The following is a 27,167-nucleotide window of genomic DNA, read 5'->3' on the forward strand; positions in this document are numbered from 1 at the left end:
GATTATAGAAGATTTTTTATGATTCTTATTTTTTCTAGATCAGAACCAATATGTGCGAGTAAAGAGATTATCCTAAGCACTTATGTTTTAAATAACTTGTCAGCATGCTAAGATGATGAATGTGATTGCAAACATCTCTGGAAGAAACCTTGAATGACAGCTGATTCCTTGGATTATCATTTTAAAATGTCTGCAAAACATTTAGGTTGAAAGGAACAGTTGTTTCAAGATGGGATTTTAGAATGGATTCCTTGTTCACTTTTGCTCCACAGAGATTTGAAAAACATACATAGAATTAATTGGCCTAAAAAAGACTTTGCATACACAGCTATATGGATCTGTAAATACATTAACAGAAGACAGCAAAATAAAAAGCATGAAGTTATGTGAGGCTACAAGCCTGTTTTCTTAAAGAAAAGACTGGAGAAGTAGCACATGAGCATTGGTCTCTTCTCCCAAATTTCTGATGATAGGATGAGAAGAAATGGCCTCGAGTTGCACCAGGCAAGATTTTGATTAGATATGAGGAAGAATTTCTTCACTGAGAGAGTGGTCAGGCAGGGGAGCAGGCTGCCCAGGGAGGTGGTGGAGTCACCATCCCTGGAGGTGTTCAAAAAACGAGTGGATGTAGCACTTGAGGCTATGGTCTAGTGGTTAGGGAAATGTTGGGAGGAAGGTTGGACCTGATGATTCTGGAGGTCCTCCCCAACCACGGTGATTCTGTGATTCCAGTTTCTTACATTGTGTGCTAATGTGGTGAAGAGCAGAAGTAGATGGCAAGCAGATTATGGAATATGGTTTGCGAATGGCCATAAGATGACAGTTAACCTCTCCCATATGGGCACCTCTACAGATAAAGGAAGGAAAAATCGTGCCTATGTTTTTGGAATGAGAGAGAGAATTATATAATATTGCCATCCTCGTTAGCCTAGATGTGCAAGTGGAGGGTGTTGGGTCAACCTGAGGGCTTTAGAGGAAGTGGTAAGGAACCCCCAGACCACCTGGAAAAAGAAGATAGTCCCTCCCTCAAGGAGAAATGGTTGCACACCTCTGTGTACACCAATTTTGTGCCTGAAAGCTGTGAAGAAAGTGCACGTGTAATTCAACAACGCTATAAAAATGTGTATTGTTTGGGACAATGAGCCCACTCTGTACATCTGTAAGTCATTGCTGCCCCAAAATAGCACAAATATAATAATAATTGAAAAAATCTAGATTCTATTTTTCAAACTTGGCTAAGGATAAACTGCAAAGCCACTTGCACTTAGAAGCTGTATCTCAGTCCTGTTCTTCCCAGACTTCAGAATACACAAATATGCTGTTTATGTGGAAGACTGCTAAGCACGGACTGGAATATTTATATTTATTTTTGCAATGCCATAGGTAAAAACAATTTAACAATGCCAAGTACAGGTGTTATTGTCATAAAAACTTCTCATTTCAAAACGAATGATTTCTATTTCCCACAAAAAGTTAAAATCACATGCAGCTATATGAAGGTTAATTGCTTAAGATGCACAATTATATATCAGAAGACTTTGTTAAAATAAAAACATACTGGACTACATCATTTTAACAAGGCAATTACACAGAACTAGAAAACTGACTCTGTAGTAAAATATAAAAATCTACAATTATAAATATAAATTTGGTCCATGGATCACTACAGAAGTAGCAGTATTTACAGTAAGTATCAGGTTACTATTCTAAATGTCTAACTGAAGTTTTCAAATCTTGAATGTTACGGAGAACAGTATTTTATTTACATTCTACCATATTAAAAGTTATATTTCTAGCAAATGTAAATTGTTATAAATACAGCCAATAAATCAAATACTAAACCCATGACATGTTTTTAATTGAGAAACCCCTAACATCTATAAATATGATAATTTTAAGTTAAAAGTAAAGCCAGATAAATCAAAAACTAATACTGAAAAAACATACCACAATTCAATTCTTAGAAACACTGTAAAAGTCAATCAAGTTAGTCCAGACGTAACAACGTATTACAAGAAATCTTTCAAGAAAAGGCACACATTGTTAATGATAAAAGTTCCACAGGAAAGTCATACGCAACAGAGATGACTTTGTTGGAGCAACAGCTGGGATCTGGTTATATATATAGTGACTGGACAGACTCCCCCACCCTCCCCAAAGTATAAAACTGAAGACAGCAATGGTAAACTCCAGGTGTGACTGGTGTGCTGTAGGTATGTGTGTGTTTAATTTGATGTTATAATTAAACTAAAGACTCTAAACTTTCAGCTGCATTTCCGTCGGGTAAAGCTGAGCCATTGCTGTCCATAGATGCTGAAGGGTTTTCTTCTTGCCTGGTGCTGACAAGGCTGAGAATAGCTTTGTACAGAAACTGGTACTGCTCCTGCAGAAGAGAAGAGGGTATAGTCAGTGTGCTGTCAGAAATAATCACACTACATCATCTTGTAACACTGTTACTCAGAATTAATTAACAGTTGACGTGTCAGACTGTTAAGGTATGGTGCTACACAATTTATTGTGTTCCTCAGCAGCTTTATTTATTTTCTGACTAATGGCTCTCCCTGTACACAATGTAAAGCAGAACATCAAGGTATGCAGTACAGATAAGGGAGAAAAATGTATTTTAAAAGAAATATTATGTGCTGAATCTGCTACTTGTTAACATCAATTGCAAAGTTCCCACTGACTGAACTGGGTCAGAATTAGGGTGACTACTTGTCTGTTGTTTTTTTCCCCTTTGAATATGTTCTCATTTTTTGTCCTCTGAATTCGATCTGGGCAGATTTTTTTTTCTTCTTCTGTTTGGTACTTGCAATTTATGTTTTTGAAGATCCTGCCAGGAAGAAGAGGTAGGAAGAGAAACAGGACTTTGTGGGAAGGTTCCCCAAGGAGGCCACTGCCTAGAGGGAGCGAGGGTGCCAGCTGGATGCAGTGGGACCCGGGGAGTGCCAGGAGCCAGTGGGACAGCAGTGGGGGCTGGCAGGGAGGAAGGAGCTGGATGTTCTGTGCAGGCTGTGCTGCACCAGGTATCAGCAGGTGCTCTGAAAGGGGCAGAGGATTGGATTCTAGGATGGATATATGAGGGTGGATATTTTGGATATAGGATATTTTGGATTCTGGGATGGATATATGAGGATGAAGAATACGGTGAATTCTTCACCACGATGAAGGATGTGGTGAAAGGAGTGAGGAGCCATGAGACAGAATCAATAGATTGGGGTTTGGGGTCTGAACTATTAGCTTGGACCAAGAGATAAGGGTAGAGAGAGCAATGAATTTGAAAATCTGCAGTAGGAGGATGATGAGAAAAAGATCCCAGGTATTTTCTGGAGACTCCTTGGACAAGTAGGGTAAAGGTCCTGATGCTGCTGCTGAGGTGGGAAACATTACCATTTCCACACCATCACCTACCAGGCTCCTCAGTCTTGGCTAGCTGGGCAGGGCAAAGGGCAGACAAATCTGTCAGCCTGTGTCATGCCCCAATTTAATTCTAACCCAAATGTTTCACTCTTAAAAGTGTTCTCTCTATCACACTCATTGTAGCTCTACAGCAGTCAGATTTCTAGTGGAATGACCACGGGAGCAGGGTTCGTAGCCTTTCATTTCTCTGACAAATTTTCACTTGTATGACACTGACTTAGTAAGTAGTTCTTATTTGTTATACTTTTCATGCTTTTTTCTTTCTGTAAGCACAGTGACAATGGTGTCAAGTGACCATTCAGTGGATCATGAAAGATCAAAGTCCATCCTGAAATGGAAAACTAGGGTAACTACTTAAGGATCTACTTGGAGTACAAATTTATTCCTGCTAAAAAAAACTTCATTTACATGACGTAGTTCAGATTTTACAATGCTGGTGGCAGCTCTGCACATCTTGAATATGCCTACTTGATAACCACATCACAGGTTTTCACAGGAAATACTGTGTTTTGGAATAAGCAGCAGGTCCACTACAGCGTCTCTGGAAGACAGTTTTGATTAACTAACATGCCCTCAGGAACGCTGCCCTAAGATCTAAGCATGCTAATAATAACACACACAGGAAAAGAAAACCATACTCACACGTTTTGCTTATTACTTACAATGTCTGTAAAGACTCCAGGCCTCATCAAGTTTATCATCTTTGCTACCTGGTAAACGTCCACTGAATTCTCATTTTCCAGTTGATGCATCAGTGTTGTTAATGCACAGAAAGTGCCTGCTGTCACCCCTCCATGCCTTGGTAAAGTGAAAAAACAAAAACAAAAAAAAAACATACTCACACGTTTTGCTTATTACTTACAATGTCTGTAAAGACTCCAGGCCTCATCAAGTTTATCATCTTTGCTACCTGGTAAACGTCCACTGAATTCTCATTTTCCAGTTGATGCATCAGTGTTGTTAATGCACAGAAAGTGCCTGCTGTCACCCCTCCATGCCTTGGTAAAGTGAAAAAACAAAAACAAAACAAAACAAAAAAAACACAAAAGAAGTTTCCCCCCACTGATAAAATGAATTTCTGTCATGTGATTTTTACACTTTCTGAAATAGGCCCACAAAGCAGCACCTTAACACAAACCTCACACCACCTGGCTACAACTGGAGAGTCTCTGAAAGCCAGTTTTAGAGTTACTTCCCTACAATCCTCTACTAACCAAATCATGAAGTCCTCGAGTCCTTCAGTATTTCAACATTTCAGTATTTTTGGCTGTTATTTAACAGCTGGAGAAGGGTAAGGTGCCTCATCTAAACAGTCTTCTTTCAATAACAGGCAATGAAGCTCTGATAGATTTCCTCTCCAGTGCCCTACTCAACGATCATCCAGAGTATCAAAATGATAGAACTGAAAAGAGAATACTGAAGTGTGTTAAAATAAAAATGTTTCTCTTGTTGATGCTGCTGAAACAGAAGCAGCAGCACTGTTGTTAGGTGCAGACTTTGTGCCTTGTTTCAGTGGCTTTCACTGTGAGATGACGGGATGGTTCTACAGAAAAACAACAGAACAAACTGAAAGCTGTGGTTCTTACTCATCATGTACAATCATGGGTCCATCACGGTTGGAAGTTTCCTCTTTGATGATGCTGATCAGTTCAAAAGTTTTACTAATAGGACTATCAGGATTTGGCCATTTTGGACACTGAAAATGCCTCACTTCAAGTACATAGTCATCCTAAGAGAGTGAAAAAAAATCAATAAATCAATTTGGCAAAAGATCGACTGTCTTTATTCTTATCCTTCACTGTGTTCCAGCCTGGCTCCAGCCTCCAGATACAGAATCCCACTTCTGTGGAATTTGGACTACCCTATTTCCCATGTCACTACATTAACTGTAGAGCTTACTCCTTCCCTGGGTGTTTCAAGGGCACAGACTTTTATCACTCATTTACCATGGAAAATGTAACAAAATAAAGGCATTACCTTTACCAAATCAAGTCCCGAGTTACATGTTTATGACAACGTTACCTGTGTAGCTTCTAAAATAAAATCTTGAATTATGAGCTTCTCCTCATTAGACAGACACTTGTGTTCTTCAGCAATCATAGTAACTTTAAAACTCTCACAGTTTATAGGCTCATCTTTGTTGGGCCAGTATACAAATTCATCTTCAGCCTCCAGGAAAAAAAAAGAAGCCATAAAATTAAGTATAACTGAGCTCTTAAAATAAAATTTCACCTAACATAATGAGTCACATATGCAATCAATGCCACCAGACAAACATTTGAGTGGGATTACAAACATCATAAGTGATAGTTTTAAGGCACCTCTGTAGTGATCCTGACCAGACCACTGTACCATTTAAAATGATACTTCAGAGATTCTGAGGGCTGTTCTTATTGGGATCATAATGAACCAGAACTCCTGGCAAAACTACCTCCCTTATTACAAAGACTATGTTAAAAATCCATCAGTTTTATAAGAAGTGTAACATTCATAAAACATTTGATGAGAAGAAAAAAAACTAAACATTGTCCTGGTTGTAGATGTTTTTCCAGTTGTGTAAGACTCTCCAAAGCCTTTGCATGGCCTTCCTCCAAACTCGTTGCCAAACTTGATGCCCTCTCATACCTCCAGATTTTTCTAAGTACCAGCCTAAAAGCTCGCAGATATTACTGCATTTCTAGTAACTGAAAATCATATTAATTTGTTATTAAACTATACACGCATGATGAATGTGAGCTTCTTTTGCTGTTTAGAGTCAGATAAATCCCTGATAAACATTTGTAACTAGGACATGAGCAAAAGAAACAACCTCATTTTATCCCCTTACCTAATAACAGCTGAAGGAGTCATACTACAGTTAAAATAAAAGTCCTGGAGCAAAAACTAACCTTACATATTGGTTACTTCCTCTGTTAACTTGTTTTATAAATTATACAGGAATGATTTTATACTTTCTCATGTCACTTGCAATCTGCCCAGACAAGGGTCTCTGGAATTCCAGTAGATGATTTGGGTATTTTACACTTAGTACAGTTTTATTAGTGTTTTTTTTTTTTTTTTTTCCCCCCCCCTTGTTTGTTTGTTTTGTTTTTTTTTCAAAATCCAAGGTATTGTCTCATATCCTGCATATTTCAAAATTATAATAGTAACAAAATTAATACATAAACTCATAATCAGCCACAAAACTTACCATATTCTGGCTATCAGGAAGCATGACTATTAGCTGGGCATTATGGTCCCATATCATTCTCCAGAAATCCTTGATAGTGTGTAGTAAGGGATGCTGAGTAATAATAAATTCATTACTTTGATAATAACCCTGCAAAACAAAATCAACAGACTCAGAACTGATGCCTAATTATTAATATTTAAAGGAAGCTTGTAGCGGACAGAGCCATAAGCCTAGAAGATAAATTGCAGGTATGTGTCTCCTTTGGGTTCCTGCAAATATTAGAGGAATATAAAATTTCCGTTGCAGTATTTTCCATATAGGAAGAATAAAATCAATTATACTGAAGTAATTTTAAAACTTAAACAGCCAACCCTGAATGAAAATACATTAACTCATACACATTCATGCTGATTGTTGTACATTAGCCAGGCTTCCAGAGGAGCTGGCAATCTGAAACAAATAAAAGAATATTTGAAAGATCAGCAAAAATCCTAAGTGGTCTCTTCACTGTAAAGATGTCTCAGATCAACTTCTTACCACAGAAGAAGAATTCCTTTGCAGTAATGCACCTGATGAGGGATCACACATAGGCAGCACTGCAGGGAGCTTTCCTATCACTTTCCTGGCTGCCCAGGAAGCAGTTACTCCTCCCTCTCAGCTAATGAAGGGGAAAAGAGTTGAAGAAAGCCCAGGGAACAAAAAGATAATGGAAAGTTGATGACTATGCCAGTTGAAAAAGCTCTTAAGATGAGCAGGTAGGAAGGCAAACCGCAGCACAGCCATTAACATCTAACTTCTTAGTTGACACTTTCAGTTAGTTTCAGTTTCGTTTCAAAACACAGGTGGCATTCAACTTTACTAGTTTTTAAAACTATGTTGGGATTTCTGGTTTTACAGATTGTTAAAACGAAATGCCCTTAACCAAACTTAAAACCTGTAATAACAGTAATCTTACTTCCTAGGGGAAGTAACTTTTTCAGGAAGAGTGAGTAATGGAAGAAAGGAGCCTTCAAAATCCGGACTGTGCCACCCTAAAACGGGCACATGGCAGCTCTGAGAACAGCTATACAATGTGACAATATTTTTCAGCATCCCAGTTAAATGACTCACCATAATATAGGAAGCATTGATGTAGTCTGTCCCTTCACCAGACAGTGATGAGATACCCACTCTAGATCTTTCCACTATAAAAAAAACAGTTGTGAACTAGTATGGATGTTGCAATGACATATATTATAGCAATTATCTCACATATCTCATAGTAATGACAACACTAAGATTCATCAATCAGCATAAAGTGTTATCCAGCCACCCATTTTGTTTTCCTATGTATGTAGCACTTAGAAAAAACATTTCTTCACCAGAACTACTTTACAGAACGTTGCTCCACACCAAAGCAGATGTCTTCAGCTCTTTCTGAGGAAAAGTAAAAAGTTTGACACACACAGTTCATAAACACTTTGCCACCCTGGGAAGCCACCTTGAGCAAGCTTACCAGGGATGATGGATGAAGTTCGGTTCTTTTCTCTGTTACACTGTTTGAGTGCAGTTGAATAATCACACTGCTGTGTGTTAGACTGGCTCAGCAACTGAAACAATTTAAAAAAAGAATCAGGTCACTGTACCAAAGCTATTCCTTCATTAGCTGCGTGGAACAGAAGGGTTCACATGCTGCAGGTCTGTTATCCCTCTTAACTTGAGGCATCTAGTTACCTGGCTAAACTAGTTAGCAAGTCATCAGAATCTTTTTCTGTTCACTATTTTATTAGTTCAAATGATTCTTGAACCACAGGTCCATAAACCTGTCTTTGAAGGAAATTTCTGTTGTGCCCACATGCAGCCCCTCACTGATTGCTGCCCCCCAGTGTCACTCCCACTTTGCCTGCACAGCTGTTTGTGTAGCTTTGAACACTTGTGGAAAACAGTAAATGCCTGCTCAGGAAAATCTCTGTTGTTATACAGACAGGATAGCTCCTGCTGTGAAGCAGCTCTAAATGTCCCCACTATGAGCTTCCTGGTTTTCTCTCCAAATCTTTAAGAGGAAAATATGATTGATCTGGGGTAGGGTCTCATTGACTTATTTGTTTCAACTAATACAATTCAAACAGACAAAGCTATGAGAAAAAATGAGTATCTATCTCACCACAATCATGTATATACACTGCTTAGGTATGAAGTAAGTTTGGAAAGCAGTTTTTTCCCTAGTTTTCAATCACTTGCAAAATAAACCAGATTAATCAGAATGTTCAAAAGAATTAAAAAAACCCCTTTTATGTGATGCTTTGGACTGGGCATGTGTAGTTTTCAGAAGCCTCCTACTTTGGAGAAACAGCAAACCAGGGATGTTCTCTCAAAACAAATTAGACCACAGTATTTTTCATCTAAAATAGTACTGCAGTAAAACAAGACTCCACATTTTTTTTATTATTGTTCTTACAATTTTAGCTTGCAAGGGAAACCGAGATTTAATGAGACATGTCCCTTTCAGATATTTCAGCTTTTGAACTTTATTTCTGATATTGGAGCTCTACACAGCGCCTGCAATTTGCACTGCACAATCTGTGGTTATATCTATCTATATCTATATCTATATCTATATCTAGATCTAGATCTATATCATATCTATATACACACACAATATTGTTGTTAGCAGATAAAGTTGTGTTTTGTGAAGCAGAGGATCCCTGGTGTCATTTCATCTTAATCCTGATCTGGGAATGAGTGGACTTTAGTCACCCTGGTTGCCCGGGACAGGACAAGGACAAGGGGCAAGAGGCCCAAACAGGGGCACAGGCTGTTCCACCTGAACATGAGGAAAGACTTCTTTACCATGAGGGTTACGGACACTGGGACAGGCTGCCCAGAGAGGTTGTGGAGTCTCCTTCACTGGAGTAATTCAAAACCTGTCTTGGTCACAGTCCTGTGCAATCTGCTGTAGGTGAGTGTGCTTTAGGGGGAGGTTGGACTAGATGATCTCCAGAGGTCCCTTCCAACCCCTACCCTTCTGTGATTCTGTGATGTATATTTATACACTCTGTTTGTATATATTATGCATTTTATTCTTTCATCTGTGTAGAAAAGGTGAGATGTTTACTTTTCCAAGCACATCACATGAGATAAGAGTCTCAACTTTTCCCATAGAAAAAAACAGGGCAACGCTGTTTTTGTTGTCAGACCATTCAAGCCAGGACAGCAGCAAAGTGTGAAACCCTTTGGTAGGTCATTCTTATTCTGTTCTGTATTGTTCATTACCTTGAGGAAATAATAGCTAGTGCATCTATGTGACAAAAACACACCAGAAAATAAACATATTCTTTATAGCCTCATTATCTACTGATATTATTTACAGACTTATCTGCTTAAGATTCCTACTTATGATCCAATATCCAATTGTGAAGAATAGACATCCCATGCAGTACTCCTTGGAATTAAAATCCCTAAAGTTTCTAATAATTAATTTCCTGTTAAGAGCAAAATCTCTTTTGCCACATGATCTTGAAAACATTTAAGTGTGATTTACTTCTCTGAATTCAAAATCATTTGCAAAGTGCTTTACATGGAGGGGAAGATGTGAATTGACCAATACAACTCATGGCCTTTTTGCCAGAACGACATCTTTCCAGACCATTGTTTTACATTTGGGATCTTCATGCAAAGGCATGTAGTTAGATTTTCCAAAATCTACGTAGTGGCCTATTTCTCATGCAGTTGCTGGTTTTTGTTTTTTTTAATCCTTTGAAAAAGAGTGTGCAAATAATTGTTTTTTCCCAACTGCATGTATTTGTTAAATTGCTCTGAATTCAGCCTCCGCAGTTAAATTTTATAGACAGAAAGCTAATGGAAGTTGTGTTGAGAAACTTACTTTTAAGTCATTTAAACTTGCAAGCCTAAAGCTTTTTGTGTTACTATTTCAGAGAGCTCACCTTGAATTGTTTCTCCAGTCTGGTTTTTCCTGTTGGTCCAGGTATCAAGAGGGCATTAACATAGGCATGAATGTGAGTCTCAAGGACTTCTGTTTCTTTACTGAGTATTGCTTCAACCAATGCATCATGAATGAAGATGTACTGCTCCTAGAAAAATACAGCCAAACATCTGAGCTCTAATTATTTTCAGATTCTTTTGGACACTTCTGGCTAAGCAGCCCCTCCTGACATTGTCAGTATTTCTTCACAGCGTGGTGGTGCTATAGGAAATTTCTCTCAGAAGTGACCCTTTACAGTGAAGGCTGTCCCTCACTAATGACAGCACATTTATAAGCACAACTGAACCACACGTGCAATGCATATACAGTGTAATACCAAATCCACCCCACCTGTGGTATCTCATGTTCACAGAGCAGAGTTAGAAATGCAAACATAGCCTTGAGTCAAATTTTCATGTCAGCTTGTTAAGTGCCTCTCCCTGTCTTTCTTGCAATAAAGTGATCATACCCAGTTCCTACTGCTATCCTCTATTTTCTGTCTCACATCCTTTGGAAGGAGTGCCCATGCTGTTGTTGATTACCTTTTTTTTTATTGAAATGCACCACGGAATCTAACCACCTCTTCTTGAAACCTGAAATAGACTTTTAAACATCCTGCTGTTGTCCTTATTGTTTTCTTCTGGTCTTTCACTATTCTATATACAATCTTCAGTTTAAAGCACCTACAGATAATTTTCTGTCTGAAACAGCTTTTTTCCCTACTTTTATTGCCTGATATGAACTGTCTGATAAGGTTCAGTGAAGATTTGAACACCTAACAATGGTGTTTCCTTAAAATCTATGCCAAGAAAGTGCTACTGTGGGAAGCATGATTTATACAGACTTTCTCTCCTGTGAGTCCTCCCTAGCAAACAGACAAGAGCCCACAGCTGCATAATTTTGCAGTGCATTGTTCTAAGAGAGCCTAGAAGGATGTTTGTTTAGGACAAGAGAAGTACAAGGGAAGGTGACTGGTTGCCAGTCTGCCTGGTGGTGCCAAAAAGCAGCCTGTACCATCTCTCCTCCTGCAAACAGAAGTAGTCTGTAATAGTCTCTGGCTACATATACTCGAGTCTTACCTCAGTCTGCACCAAGTAGTTCCTTTGAGTACGTATGTGTTTTAAGAATCCAAATATGTTGACTGTCCCTTCATGCTGAATTTGCTGCAGCATGCTGTCTAACACTATGTATGTGCCTGTCCTTCCAACACCAGCACTATAAAAACAAAAAAATAGTCTTGAGCCTGAAGTAAAACAATAATGAAAAGAACTGTTTCTTATGCATAGCTTTGTCAACAAACTGCTGTGTAGGGAAGGTTTTCCTCTACAAATTGCATTATTATATGATTCTATTCCTTTGCTAAAGCCTCGAGGCTAGTAATGAAGAAAAATCCAACTCATCTTTTTCTCTGTGCAAGAAGAGATCTAAAGATCATTTTTTGAAATTATTTTTAAAGTATCTTTTTTTTTTTTTTTCAATTTTTTGAAGTATCAAGTGAAATAGAATTAAGGGATTTCATGCAGGTCTGCAGTCTTCAGGCTTTTGATGTTCCTTAGGATACTTTGTCAAGTATACCTAGAAAAAATGGCATATGTCAGCATTTGGGCTCAGTTAATGTGCCCAAGTTCTTTTATGCTGAAATATACATCACTTTAAAGGGAGAGCTGCATTATGCCACCCATTACAGACACAAGAGATTTCAAAGATACCAGAGTGAGGAAGACTCCAGGAAGTGGCAGAGCTGCTGGAGGTACATCTGTGAAAGAAAAAGCTTAGTTCTCTCCATATCCAGCTAAGAGGGCAAGCAATGGTTGAAATCCTTCTTAAAAAGGGAAGATGCAGAAGGAAGGGTTAATCAACTCACTCCTGTTATGAACTCTGACTCATTTAGCAGAAAAATGGCTGTACTGGAAGATTAAAAGCTGACTTGTTCTTTCATAAAACATCCGGGTAGGGAGTACGAGGTCAAGAGGTCATTTTTTTGTTATCTAGTCATATACAGGAATTAGTTGTAGTACCCCTCTAAGTTATGAGGAAATGTTACATCTGTTGGTACATGTAACTTGGCAGCAACGCTGTGCTGGGTCTGCATGGTCCCTTACGTGCAGATCCAAGCTCAGTCTGTACATGCTAATTCAGTCATCTCATTTCTTCCACAGAGGTGGCACAAAGCATGGGGTAGTGTGAGCTCAGATTGCTGTAATAAACTGTCTAAATAAACGTGACATAAAACTGAAAGGTCTAAGTTATCAGCACACTGTTACACACCAAAAAAGTATAAAGATTACCAGACATCATCTGTATTTGTTATGGAACACGACACATGTAAAGTATCAAAAACATAAAAAAAGCTAAAAAAAGTTTCATGAAGTTCCTCCTATGTGTCCTCCATATAGCCTGTAAAGATAAAAAGATTACCCGACATCATCTGCATTTGTTATGGAACATGACACATGAAAAGTATCAAAAAAGCTAAAAAAAGTTTCATGAAGTTCCTCCTATGTGTCCTCCATATAGCCTGTAAAGATAAATAAAAGTTACATTTCTAACATGAGATGACTGAAATTCCGTAGCGCATGAGGACAGGTGAACTAAAATCCAAATAAAACTGCCTACAGACAGAGGTAAGCAATACCTATGACCCAATGGAGAGGTCTGACTGAAGCCACTCAACTTACCACTGTTCACGTTTTCAAAACTCAATTTAATTGACTTACAATATATTACTGATCTTTCAGCCTGCTGGCTTAGATCTCAGGCTTGGTATTTTGGGGAAACTCTTATTTTGGACTTCCCAAGAACAGTCATGATCTAGATAGTAGCAGAACAACCAAAACATGGAATTTTCATTTTCCATGCTAAAAACAGATTTCAGTCAGATTAGATCATCCCAGAAAGAAAATATCTTCATTTGCAGCAGTTGTGAGGTGACTTTACCTGTTGGCTTCCTCAGAGTCAGCTCCAGAAGGACAGAATTCATGAGGAGGTTCTCTTTCCAAATGTTCCATCAAAGGTGAGGTACTACAGCGGAAAACCAGAACCTGCTTATATATTTTACAATAATCTGGTCCTTCACGGGCATTGTGAAGTCATTCCAGGCCCTACAAGCCCTTTTTCACCAATTTTCCCTGAGCTGCCCAGTTTTAGTGAGCACTGACAGAACACCTGCCTGCGCACTGCGGCTCATGCAGACCTCAAACCGTTCCCCAGCGTGCTCCTCCAGTGCAAATGACTGCTAGAGCGCAGAGGAATGTTAAAAACAGCAGAGTTGTAGTTCAGCCAGGAATAGAGTGAGTGAGTCTTCTTTTGTGGACAGAGCTCCTCTTAGGATTACAGAGTATCCCTGCACCAAAGAAAGCATGAGCCAAAAACATCCTAAGGATACATTTGCAGAGATGAAACGATTACAGCTATATACGTATCTGGTGAGCTCACAGGAATCAAGGTAGTAGTACAGAAACGTACAAAAAAAGTAAAAAGAAAAGTATTTCTCAAAAAAAATAGAACAAAGCGCAGAGCAGCAGTATCTTGTTTACAGCCATTATGGAGACTTACAGAAGTGGCACAGACAGCTGATTAGTTGGCCTTACTAAGGATAGAAATATCAGCTAAGAAGCTAATCTGACTCCCTCAGGAATTGTTAAAGGTGAGAGTGCAATCTCGCTTAACCCACCACGGAAAGATTCTGTTTTATTTCTGCAAAGCGACCGCGGCGCGAGGCCGGCGGGGGTAAGGGCGCACCTGCAATGGACCACAACGGGCCCCACCGCGTGGCGCTTGGCCTGCGACGCCTTCCGCACGAAGGTCAGCACGGGCAGCGTGTACTCCGGGACGCCCATGTCGGGCCACTGGGTGTAGTGGTACTGCGTCACCACGCGCCCGCTGGAACGCCCCTTCTGGGAGCCCTGCAACGCAAAGGGGATGCCACGTGTCAGCGGCCCACGCCCGAGGGCAGCTCTTCAACGCCCTGCTTCCGTGGAGAAGAGGAAGGGTCAGTGCTTCTGCCCCGACAGCTTGCCCACCCAGTGGAGCGACGACCTGGCACTGTCCCTTGGAAAGCCATGAAGAAAGGTGCACAGAAAGAGCACCACTCATCTCACCCAGCTTTAGTGATCTACAGGGGAAGTAGCCTTGTGTAGGCTGATTTTCTAAGCTCTCTCCCTCGGTGGCAACTCAGAGGCAGAGATACCTTTACAGAGTAGGTCATAGCACTCAAAGACTGCTTCCTAAAACAGGCAGAATAAAATACTTGACAGTAAGTGCTCTATACATTAATTGTAGGGAGACTAGATCTTAGGAAGAAGTTCTCCAGTAGAGGGGTAGTGATACTCTGGAACAGGTTGCCCAGAGAGGCTGTGGGTGCCCCCTCCCTGGAGGTGTTCCAGGCCAGGCTGGATGGGGCCTTGAGCAACCTGGTCTAGTGGAGAGGTGTCCCTGCCCATGGAAGGGAGGCTGGATTAGATGATCTCAAGGGTCCTTTCCAACCTAAGCCATTCTATGATATGATTCTATGATGTCTAACAAATAGGTGGCTGAAACAAATGAAGCTTTCAGAATCCCCCTCAAAGTAGTCAGTGTCACACTGCTGAGCTGAGAGCATGTTGGTTCCAATAAGAACAAAACAAGATGTGGATTCATTTGTCCTTAAAAAGGAAAATAGATAGCTGAGGTGGACAATTTAATATATACCACATTTTCTACTAGGTGCTCTCTTTTGAAAAATATATTCTCCTGCTTACTAGGCAGGCAAAGTCCACATCACCTCTCCAATGTGATCACTGCTTTTATCTTGATGGTCCTATATTCACAGAATTAGACAATCGCTTTGGTTGGAAAACACCTTTAAGATCATCGAGTCCAACCATTAATTAATATTGTACCAGTACTACAGGACGGTGTCTTATCAGTTCATTGATCTGGTCAAATTAACTGCAGTTGACAAGCATCTTGGCTGGCTGAGACGTACAGGATTCAGCTTTATGTATACAACAGAAAAGTGCTGCCAGCTGTCCTAAAAAAATATTCTGAGCAACTTTCAACATCCCTTTTCCCCCAAATGTGTTTTCAGGATGCCACATACCTTTTTGATCTTGGTGTTTCTAAGTGTAAAATTCCTCACAGTGTAATAGGCAAGTACGTGAACACTCTTCTGAGTAACCAAGAAGTTCCCATATTCTTCACTACCTTCAGCAGGCCAGTACTGGTCACATTTTCTCTGTCAGAAAGCAAATAAAAACCAGAGAAAACCAGAAAGAAAACCAAATGTCAACCTAGCAAGCTGAAATGTTCAAATTTAAGAGCACAGTCAACCAGAAAAACTTACAGGTACTCCTCATTATTGCTTGTTTGCAATAGACATTCTCTTAAACACAAGGGAACAAATAATATGTATTCATTTTGTGCTGTAAAAAGAGATGGCTGTGCAAAGATGCACTTTATTTGGAATATTCAAATAAGAAAGGTTTAAATCATACTGTCCGAGCTCTAGCACTCTAATGTTGCAGAACTTGCCATTCTGTAGGTGCTCTAAAATCTCAAGAAAATGACGGTCTCTAGGAATACTAGGAATTCAGCAGAGTCATATGTGGCTTTTGTTTGGTTCAGAACATAGGTAGAGTATCTTATGTCTCATCACTGAGGGTAAGGTTGGCCAGAATATACAATAGAGAGCTGTGCTGTCTAGCCTTTTGGCAGCCATACAGCCTTGCCTAGGAGTACCAGAAGAGCATACGTTTATAGCACAGTATCATAAATGAAGTGGTGCTCCAGTGCATTCCTCATCTGCATTTACTGTGTCTGCACCATGTGACAGATGTGTAACTGGCCATATGACAAAATCTGAATGCATTTCAGGCACTGCTGCCACTGTGTGGCAAGTGTGATGTGTCTCCTCACATGACTCCAGGGTACATGGACACTCCCCTTGTATAAGCAGAGAAACACACTCCCTGTGGTAAGGTTTGACCTCATCTTGTTTCACTGCACAAACTTGTATCTAGTCATGTATCAGGAAAGGACCTGTGGGTCCCACAGGACATTAACAGGAACAGCCAGTGAATATCCAGAAAAATTCATTGGGAATATGGCCTCCTCCTTTCTGGGGTCTAAGGCACCCCTGATAAAGAGAATGACAGAGAGCAGATTGCCAGCTAGCAGAATGTGGTGCAAGGTCCACAGTCTGGCCACTCCTAAATATATACAGGAAGTCTTTTTTTCAGTATAAGGAATTTTTTTTTTTTTTGTAGTTAGAATATGGTATTTTCAAGACTTGTTGACAACTGAGTTTAAATGTTTTTGTTAGTTTCATACTACAAATCCCCAACTTTATACTTCTATAGCCAATCCTAGTACAAGCAAATAATACAAATCCTTGCTTTTTGCTCAAGAAATACCTAACTTGTTTTTTTAAAAGAAAGAAAGGAGTCTGCTAGAGGTAGGTCTATCAACATCATAGAAATAAATAACAGACAAAGGTACTCATACCCTTCCTTTCTCAACAAGATTAGTTATCATCACAATAACTTCTACGTTATGTTCCCATATCATTCTCCAGAAATCTTCTGCTGTCGATTTTAGTGGCCCTTGAGCTGCAATGTAGGCTTTTGGCTTGTTGTAGCCCTAAATTGAAATATAACAAATGACACTCATCAAATCACAGTCCATGACAAAAGGAGGTTAGGAGGAGTACATGACATTTCATGTATCTATTTTTAAAGAATCTCAAAAGCTTTCAAGTATTTTTGAATTTATAACTACCCAAATCACAGAAAGCCTGTGGTACCAGATGACATATGAATGCAACTGTTATGTCAATGTTTATCATTCCAACAAATAGGATATATGTTCAAGTGCCCACGTTCCAGCAGGATGTTGACATGATAGTGATTATGAGACATCTGTTATGACTGTGGTTTAAAAAATGAATCAAGATCATTCGCATGTAAATTACCGGGTAATGAAAACTGAATAAATGGTACCTCGGTGAGGCTCTCAGCCAAACAGCATCTTCCTCTCATGAGATTATCTCAGACAGAAGAATTAACCACTTACCGAAAATGTATAAAAAGGAACAAGCATTCAGATGTGAAATGCTTCTGAAACAACTCAGATATGATTGGACATTTTTTGTTTCATAAAGCTCTAACTGCACTAAGCTGCAGCTGCTACAATATCAAGATGGATTCAAGAAAGAACTGGAGTTTTGCCTGTACTTTAATTTTGTAGGCTTAACTTAGACCATTAAAATCTGTACTATCATCCTACTTTTTTGAAAAAAATTAAGTATATTCACTTTCATACATACATCAATATTTACAGAACAGGCTGACAGATGACTATGTTGGCAGGTAGAAAAAGGCACTTACATCCACGTAGTTGGCATTAATGTAATCAGTCAGTTTTCCATCCTTTTCAGCAAGCTGTGCTAATTTAACCCTAGTATGATCATCTGCAGTAAAATGAGAGAAAAAAAGCACAGTTTTCTGCAAAAATCATATTCTTTAAATAAGAATTTTTTTTTAAATGCTAAAATGTATTTTTACGATACATAAGACTAATGCACTGACAATCACATATGAAGCATCCTGAGCTTAGGTGAATCCCACTCAAAATTCTAGTTTGTGGAAAAATACACAAAAAAATTCCAGGGATTCAGAAGTTAGTCGCCTGAATAGCAGCTCCTGGGGTCATTTTAGGCACTGTAACATACTGCCCTACAGCCCCCAGCTGCTGCTTGTGAAGGGGCATGGGTCTTCTGTAAGTCCTTTGTGGTGTCTGCAAAGCCTGCACAGTGTCCTCACTGCCTTGGGATGTCTCAGAAATGTGGGCACCAGCATTTAGGCAGAGTCATTCCAAGTTAAAGAGAGTGGAGCCTGGAGCCTGGAAAATGATGAAGCCTTGGAGAAGCTGGTCAGCTGAAGAGCTTCAGCAGTGACCACCTCAGTGAGTTTTTCATTTTTTCAGTAGTCTGCATTGATTATGCAGACTAGAGACTTGATTCAGTTGCACAAGGCAACTCTCCCTACTTGAGTTGCCCTAAGCTGCTTGAGCTCTGCCCTTTGATAACAAAGCCCCTAGCTTGGCACCTTTTGTATGATTAGGTATAAACACAGAATAGGAGAGGGAAACCCCTGACTTTCCTTCCCTCTACAGGTATGTTCAGCCAGGTGGAATGGGATTTCTTGCTGATAGTTTACATTGTCTTGTGTCAGAGGGGCTGATTCTGCCTCCTCTTCTACTAAGCTCTAGTGATGCTGAACACCAAACCTATACTTAATTTAGAACTTGTTATCAGAACAAAGTTGAAATACTATAAAGACTTCAGAAAAATATATTAAGCCAACAAAATAACCAAGAGCCCACAGGCAATAGCTTCAAAGAGGGATTAATAAAACTGAAAAGATGTGTTCTAGAAAAGAAGAAACTGGGATAGTGAGGAAGGTCAATGCAATGGGAAAACGTGTCCTGGCTAATGAAGCTGGTCTGTTACACTGTGGCAGGCCACAGCACAACATAAAACCAGCACACTTGTATTTACATATGACAGCAAATACACCCAGGGATTGTGAAGCTCCTAGAGAGGATAAATCACCATTCAGATCAATCCAGATGGATTAATTTTGGCAATCAAAACACAGCTTCTTTGGCTTTATAATGGCATTATAATGAAAAATCCTAACTCCCTTTGGGTCATCAGAGAAGACACAAATACGTCTTGCTACCACATGCTCATCAAACCAGCAGAAAGCCAGAGAACTAACGTGAAGAGATGTGAAATACCATGCTTCTCCTCTCCAAGCATTTTTCTGAAGAGCAGACAGAGCTTTCAGTGTAGAGATATTTTTTCTTCCTCTAATAACATCTAAATCTATACTTGTCTATATTTATTTCTTAAATGAAACACCAAGTGAAGCATTTACTTACAAGCAACAATGTTGATGTATCGGTTCTTATTCTTGTTGTCGGGGTGATTAGAGCTGTCTGATGTAATACCTAGATCTACAGTACAGCTCTGGATTTCCTGAAAAAAAACCCCAGTATGTCATACTTCAGTAAGTACTAAGATACATAAGATGTCTTAAAATACAGTAAGTCAGCATGAAAAGAAACACAACCTTACACCCAATTATCTATGATATTTTACAACTACTTCATTGCTAAAAAAAAAAATGCAGTGAAATAATTCCTTACCTGATAAAACTCTTTCAGTGTCTAATGAGGGAATGAATGCAAAAAAAGTAAAAAAAAAATCAAATTGCACAGCACAGAACAAATGGATAAAAGTGTTTATATAAATCACAGTTACTATATGGAAAACAGTTATGGTCATGCAATATATATAGCCATAATAACAACAAGCTGAATATTTTGATATAACTCTTAAAGGAATTGAAGTAAATTTCCTGATAAAATACTTGCATCTGTTTCCTATCTTTAGTTCTAACGTTAGACCTTAGGGTGCTGAAAACCTACACGTTTGAGCAACACGACTGACTTTAGCCAGATTATCTCTATATTTAACTGTTCATTGGATTTATTACTGGTCCTTATAACTGCATTAGTTTCTCTGTGGAATGCTTCCGCTCTTTGCATTCAGCTGTAAAACCTTCACTGGAGCAGGACAGTGAGCTGCTCAGCCAGCTCTGGTGAAGGACAGCACTACAGCCCTCGGCCTGCCAGCAATTTCTCAATGTTTCTGTAGAGAAAAAAGTCTATAAGGCTCACAAAACTAATTTATTTTATTGATTACTTTGACAGGAAACTCAAGCATTTATAAGGTCCACATTGTTAAGTTGGAAATATGTTGTCATCACCAAAAGTACTACAGTCATCTTTCCCAACACTCTTTAGGACTTAAGATTAATCACCATCAGCTATTTAAATATATATATATCTATATGAGAAAAGCGTTTACCAGTTTGGTGACTAGATTTTAAATATAAGTTGTTTTATACTAATATAAATAAAAAACCTGATCCACCCCTCTACTCTCCAAATGTATGCTGTCTCTTCAAAGCCCATGACTACATTTCATTTTTTTCCATATCTTCTAAGTTCTTATCAGTAGAGAAAAGACTGGGACTCTAATTCTAGAGTAATCTGTAAAACCAAAAAGGATCTCCAGGAAATGATGAGGACTCTAAGTTTTTTGTAATAGGTAAAACAAGTATGAAATATTTCAGATGGTGCAGACGTAGCTCAGTGAGATGTAGTATATTTGGTCTTTGGATCACTGCTGTTATTTAGGAAAAGAACAATTTTAAGGAAAATAACAACTTAGCATGAACAATTTGATTTCTGTATTGTTGTCCCTACTAATGGTGAAAGAATTTTATTGTTACGACTGTATTTACACACCTTCAGCACCTGCTCTTACTAACAGCCAGTCTAGCAGGAGCCCAGTCCTGCCAGGGCATATACACACACGCAGAAAATATGAACATCTACTGGACATTCACAAGCGCTTGCAAGTTTGGTCCCACAATCAGATAGATACTCTGAATGTTAAATGAACTGGAGAAGAAGTGCTGATAAAAAAGGTTAAGTGAACTATGTGAAATTTTTGGTCCATTGGATCACAATACTGGGGAAACAAAAGCAAAACCAAAAGATGCAGAACTATGATTTTTTTTACTTTCAATACTGCTGGTTTTGCAGCAGGAAATATTTTAAATTGACATATATCAGTTAAAAATCTTGTTTCCATCCTGGCTGGCTGATTTTGTTAGCACTTCTCATGAATTTTAATAGCACATCTTTAATTCGAGTTTGGGTTTATAATGTTTATTTTATGTGACTTGAGTTAGAACGTATCTATCTTTGAATTGCTTCTAATGTATATGAATATGAAAACCAAGGATGCTCGTTAGTTACGTATGGTGACAGTAACATTATACAATGAGAGCAAACATTTCAAAATTTTGAAATACCTCTTATGGACCACATACGTTAGGAAAGGAACTGTAAAGCTTTCACTACCACATAGGAAGACTACATTAGCTCCCCTGTTAATCAGAAGTCTTGTCACATGTTATTACTTCCATTTTTTTCCTCTCTAAATGGAACAAGCAAATCTGGGTGTCTTCTGCAAAATTCAATTGGCATTAGTGCTGGAAAAGCTTTAAATCTACAACTGTATCTGATAAACCATACAAGTTGCATTATCTTTGCTTAGTTTATTCACACAATCATTTAGTATTTTATCACAGTAATAAACATTCCTATTTGTATCCCAGTCCTGCCAGCTTTTATAATTCTCCTAGTCTTTATTCATGAACAGTCCTGACTGGGTTCACAGCACTCATATTTACATGCATCTATAAAACCGGTCCCCAGGTCAGAATGAAAGACCCAGTTCTTTGTTTCTGGGCATTTAAACTTAGTATCATTTGCATGTTCTAAGAAGAAAGATGACATCATAGAGCCATACCTCAAATTCTTCAGAAAAACCATTACTTGCATGTAAATCTGCAACATGTTTTGGAAAATGCTTTATTGGAATTGCTCCAACATCATCTTAGGGGTGGGAAAAGACAAAAAACATATTTATAAAGAATAAAAAGCCAGTGACATATAAAGAAGTTTATATGTAGGCAATCCACACAACATCCTGAAATAAAATTTTTGGCATGAACTTTGGATATACAACTTCCACAAAAGTGAAAACATTATATAACACCATTAACATTTCTAAAATAATTCTCTAACACTTACAGATTTCTAAATGACTGTTCGGAAAGAAGACAGAAGTAAGAAGTCCTTGCTAGGACTTGCTCTGTCTTTAAGCCCCCAAAATCAAGGTGCTGATTCTGGAAGATGCTGAGCTTGTCTGTAAATCAAAGAGCACTCAGAATTTCCTGTGAAGTCCACGGGAAATGGGAGGATTTGCAGTTTGCTACAAGGTACTGAAAGGAACCAGGTAAGAACAGAGCTCTGAATAATACCACTAAAGAACGATCAGGGAGAGCCCGGGGGGTGCTTTAGCGTGGTAAGTGTTGCACTGGGACTCTGATATAGCACATGGACGGGAGACATAGTCCCAACCCTACTGAATTAATACAGAATTCTGCCAGCTGTATAATTTTCACTGATGTGTTCCATGTTTGCGCTGGCATCCAAAGGAATCAACAACTAATTTTCATCTTTTATGGCATTACTGAGTACTGTCAGTAGGGATTTTTTTTTCGCCATTCTCCCCACAATTCTATGTTTATCTGTTGATAATAACCTTACGTCTGATCCTGTGAGTATTGACCACAGTTTTTCACATCAGGCTTTATACTTCAGGTTTTAAGTGAAAGGTTTATGACTTCCTAGATACCCACAAAGACAAAACCTACATTCTCAATGAATAAATGTGATTCATGCAACTTCTGAGTCCTGATACCGAGTCTGAATTTTCCATCTGATGTTTTTATTTCAGGACAACTCCTTTTTACTTTATAAATATACAGAAAAACACTCGTGTAGAACACTGATTGGGGATCATGTCAAAAAACATTGGGGCTTCTAATCTTCTCTTTCATACAAATATGGTATGTAAATAAAGTAATCTGTTCTGTTAATTACCCATTAAAGGAAGACAGCATTTCAGCTTATTTAGGTCCTGAAGAAAAAAATATTTTTTTAAAAGCCTTTCATGGATTAAAAATATGTTTCTTTCATGATTTGTAATTTCATCACTGTTTCGTGTAAGAAAGAAATATCAAAAACATTGAACAAGTACCTGTTATTTACACAAACAGATGTTCAGCATTCAGGCCACCTAATAATTTTAGCTTTCCGTTACCAAGAATTTGTTGTTCTTCCACTTACATGAATGGATCTGAATGCAAAAAGTGAATTTATCCAGTCAAGCCTAAAAGGAGTTGAACAAATGTGTAACACTAACTTCACACTTTGGGGATGAAACATGGCATAAAGTGTGAATTCTAATGATACGCAAATGCAAAACCAGAAGGGAAGGGAGGAGTGAGGAGAGTAAGGCAGAAAGAGATCTAGGTTTGGTGTGATTACTATTTTATTTCCTTGCCAGTGCTAATCTCCCAATTTACTTCTGACTCTCGGAATGCATTTTGTATCTGGATGGCAGGTATTACTTGAAACTCCTTAAAGGTTGATAGTGGGTCCTAGCACTACTCTGTAATTCATTATTTGTTCTGAATACATCTTTGAATTATGCTGTGAAGTGCCAGGGCATTTTCTGTGAATAACTGCAATTCTCCTATCTCTGACAATGAAACCCCACAAAGGAAGAACTTAATATATAATGAGATTTGTGGAGTGTGCTTTTAGTTATAGTTATAATAAAAAAATTAAACTTGACAGTTGCACAATGGTCTTCCTGCTCTACACTCTTTTCCAATATTATATTGCAGTTAGTGTCAATTGTTGTAAAATTACACTGCTGAAACGCTTGTGCAATAGAAAACACAGAAACTGATGCACAGTTGATGTCTGCTGCATGCAAAATAAAACAAAAATCTTTCCTCAGTGCTTACAGCTTTTTCTATAAAAATATTTTTATGTATACAAATATTTCATGTACCTTTTAATTACTTAGACGAACTCTCCTCTTTAATATTTGTCCGTATTTCAGAAGGAAAACCTCCAGCTTCAAAACAGCTAGTTTAGGCACTCAGTATAATGTGAAGTGCAATTCTGTCTTACAACAAAGGAGAACACTGTCTCCCTGAGTTTTCAAATCATTCCAAATAACTGTGGTGGATATGGGGCTGGAAGATGCTACTAATACTCTGCACTTGTGTATCATTTTTATGAGAGGCTCACAGAGAACTTTACAAATAGTAACTATGTTAGTAAAATCTGTAAAGTTGTAATTGCAAATGAAAAGCAGACAGATGAGGCATATATTGGTCCTGCTCCTGAAAAGGTCACATTCTATGCACAGGTAATAAACTTCATTAAACCACAAACCCAGCAGAATATGTTGCTGGTATAATCCTCCACTTTGTGACAGCGAACTAGAGCTATTTAGCATGGCTGTGATGGCTACACAAGCAGTTATTTATTTCTACACCTCAAATAGCTCAAAGGCACATGGTATCTTTGAGACAACTCTGTAAGGTGAGAGTATTTCTCTACTGTGTCACCTACAGGAGAGAATATCAGAAACAAACATAGGTGTACTTGACATAGGCAGAGACTAGTATTACTGGTACAAGAGGGTACAAATCTCTGATTTACAGATGTTACACTATATGAAAAATTCATATGGACATGTACAAAGCAGCATCTTCCAACAGCTAGCACCAATCCACAGAGCAGTTGACAAAAAATACCTGAGACTGGGAAGACTGGAGCTGGGGGAGCAGAAATCACTCGAGGTGATGTGTTATCTTCTAAATAAAAGTGAGCAGTCTGGAAACATTTCCTAGAAGGGAAGAAACATAAATAAATATTGCAAAATACAAAACACTATCTGAGACCTTTTGGAATTCTGGTGCTACTGAGTAAGAAAGAAAATCATGGTTTTGAAAAACAGTTTTCATGGAGTGCCAAATACTAATGCTATAATATAACTATTCCCCCAACATATCACTAAATGATGCATACAACTTGAAGATACTACATTAATTCAGTATAATACATAGTTCATGCATCTTTACCTATACCAGAGGCAGAAGAGAGAGCACAGAGCACACATAGTGAAAGCTGAAAGAGGAACTCTGCATCAGGAGCTACTGTAGATGCTGCACAACTCCAAGTATAAAAAAATGCCACTGTCTTCCTTGCTTATCCACACTCACATACATCATTACTGTTCCCTTTCATGTGATTATGCTGGCCTGAAGATGGAGCAGTGCACGAGACCAGTTCAGGTAATTCATCAAAATATCCTACTGCAGACACAGAAATGCAATAAAAGACAACATGCCCTGTAACAGGCAAAGCGGTGGCTCTGGAACTGCTATGATGGAGACTAAACAATTTTTTCGTGATGTAACTGCAACACTGAGGGACACCTTAACAGAGGAGGACTTCCAGGAATTGACAGACAAACAGGGGAATTTATAACTCCAGCAGATGCCAGCTTTGTTGCAAAAACACTGAAGTATGAAAACAAATGGGTTCAACCTTAACTATGACCCAAAATGTTATTTGTATCTGTGCTGTAATCCAGATGTGAAGATAGCAGAATAGCATCTGCTAAGACTACAAGCTATTCAAGGGACTAAATAACCAGCTGCTGCTCTAAGCATTGCAAAGCTTCCTTAATTAAAAAATCTCCATATGATTAGACAAGCTAATAACAATCTTTACTCTGGGTCACTTAATCTGTTTGAAATATTATTCACTAATAATTAAATTTTAGAAGAAATATATGCATCAGAAAAATATTAATCTCATTTTATATTTACAGGATACTGCTTCTTCAAAGCTGTTGGCTGAAGCTATGACATAATCATTTGCTATTTGGTGTAATTACTGTTTTCAATTCTGTGCTGTTCCTGTGTCATTGCACTAATAAAACCCCTCATATAATTTTTGTAATCAAAAAGAAATTTTGAAGGTACTTGGAGAAGCAGGCGGGGAATATCTGGATGTTGTCATTCTTTCCAGAATCATTAATGTAGATCATAAAGACGTTGGTAAGCTTATTTGACTTAAGCCTCTGAGAAACGTGCCCATGCTCTTGGAACGTGTTGGGAATTTTCTATCTGCGTATAATGCAGATTTGCTTACAACACAAAAAAACATGGACAGCTTCATCAAAGGCAAAACTGTGGCACGCAAAATAGTTCTGGAGATACACACAACAATTGAATTTGGAGTCCAGCTAGAATCCTCTAAAAGCATATTGGTGGTGTTTGTAGAGGAGCTTTGGTCTCGCATGCTGTGTTTGGAGTAAGACTATCCATGATGTACATAGTTTTACTTAGCAATGGCAATTGTGGATGCAGACCAGGAACACATTCAGGATGTGCTCGGGAACACCTTTCTAATTTTAAAGAGGCTCTAACATTAGCACTCCACAGTACAGTCAGTGGCTGCTGAGGTGAGAGAGGCTATCTCAATGCTACCATAATACTCAAGAGTTAGTCTCAAGACTGTGTGAAACGTCTTTGAGACGCAGGCAAGTATCCAAGTACTTCAAATCTCTAAAAACTTTTGGAAGTTCTGGCCCTGCCTGCTGAGCACAGAGAATACTGGTGTACTGTGCTTGTTAAAAAGAGCAACAACCAAATGTGTCAATCAGTCTGACACTAAAGTTCTAAAAAAAAAAATGTCCTCCCTCTAATGCCTACTGCTTATGAACGATGATCATACATAAAGTTTATGGACTAACACTACAGAGTTTTATCACCTTGCTTGACAAAAGATTGAGCTAAAAAGAATTTAATTAGCATAATGTCTTTTACATCTGAAGCAGTACTTAAAATGTCCTTGCAATATTCCGTACATTCACTAGCCCTCACTGAGCCACCGTATCTTTAATCTTTAACAAGTTAATTGTGGCTGAATATAAATTACACCCTTGGCGCATTTGGGAGACAAATTCATAGCAGTTGACTTAACCTGTAATAAGATTCATAAATAGGTACTCCATCTGCTCCTGCAGCAGCAGTGAAAGCCTTGACGACTAAAGCTAAT

At 38.6% G+C, this 27,167-nt stretch overlaps 1 protein-coding gene across 1 annotated transcript in view; it reads right to left on the reverse strand.

Annotated features, from left to right (window-relative positions):
• Window positions 1–1,346: 1,346 nt before the first annotated feature.
• PTPRZ1 (protein tyrosine phosphatase, receptor-type, Z polypeptide 1) overlaps window positions 1,347–27,167 on the reverse strand; it is a 60,170-nt gene continuing 34,349 nt past the window's right edge. The window contains exons 12-27 of the mRNA XM_008935613.1: window positions 24,854–24,945; window positions 21,982–22,067; window positions 19,476–19,572; window positions 17,918–18,000; window positions 17,037–17,171; window positions 15,634–15,768; window positions 14,295–14,458; window positions 11,633–11,768; window positions 10,516–10,662; window positions 8,088–8,181; window positions 7,703–7,776; window positions 6,611–6,739; window positions 5,443–5,589; window positions 5,007–5,149; window positions 4,283–4,418; window positions 1,347–2,383 (exon numbers count right to left, since the gene is read on the reverse strand). Of these exons, the coding sequence (XP_008933861.1) occupies window positions 2,243–2,383; window positions 4,283–4,418; window positions 5,007–5,149; window positions 5,443–5,589; window positions 6,611–6,739; window positions 7,703–7,776; window positions 8,088–8,181; window positions 10,516–10,662; window positions 11,633–11,768; window positions 14,295–14,458; window positions 15,634–15,768; window positions 17,037–17,171; window positions 17,918–18,000; window positions 19,476–19,572; window positions 21,982–22,067; window positions 24,854–24,945 (1,939 nt within the window). The 3' untranslated portion in view covers window positions 1,347–2,242. The remainder of the gene's footprint in view (window positions 2,384–4,282; window positions 4,419–5,006; window positions 5,150–5,442; window positions 5,590–6,610; window positions 6,740–7,702; window positions 7,777–8,087; window positions 8,182–10,515; window positions 10,663–11,632; window positions 11,769–14,294; window positions 14,459–15,633; window positions 15,769–17,036; window positions 17,172–17,917; window positions 18,001–19,475; window positions 19,573–21,981; window positions 22,068–24,853; window positions 24,946–27,167) is intronic.

Source organism: Merops nubicus, unplaced genomic scaffold (assembly GCF_000691845.1).
Source record: "Merops nubicus isolate BGI_N331 unplaced genomic scaffold, ASM69184v1 scaffold2772, whole genome shotgun sequence".
Lineage (NCBI taxonomy): Eukaryota > Metazoa > Chordata > Aves > Coraciiformes > Meropidae > Merops > Merops nubicus.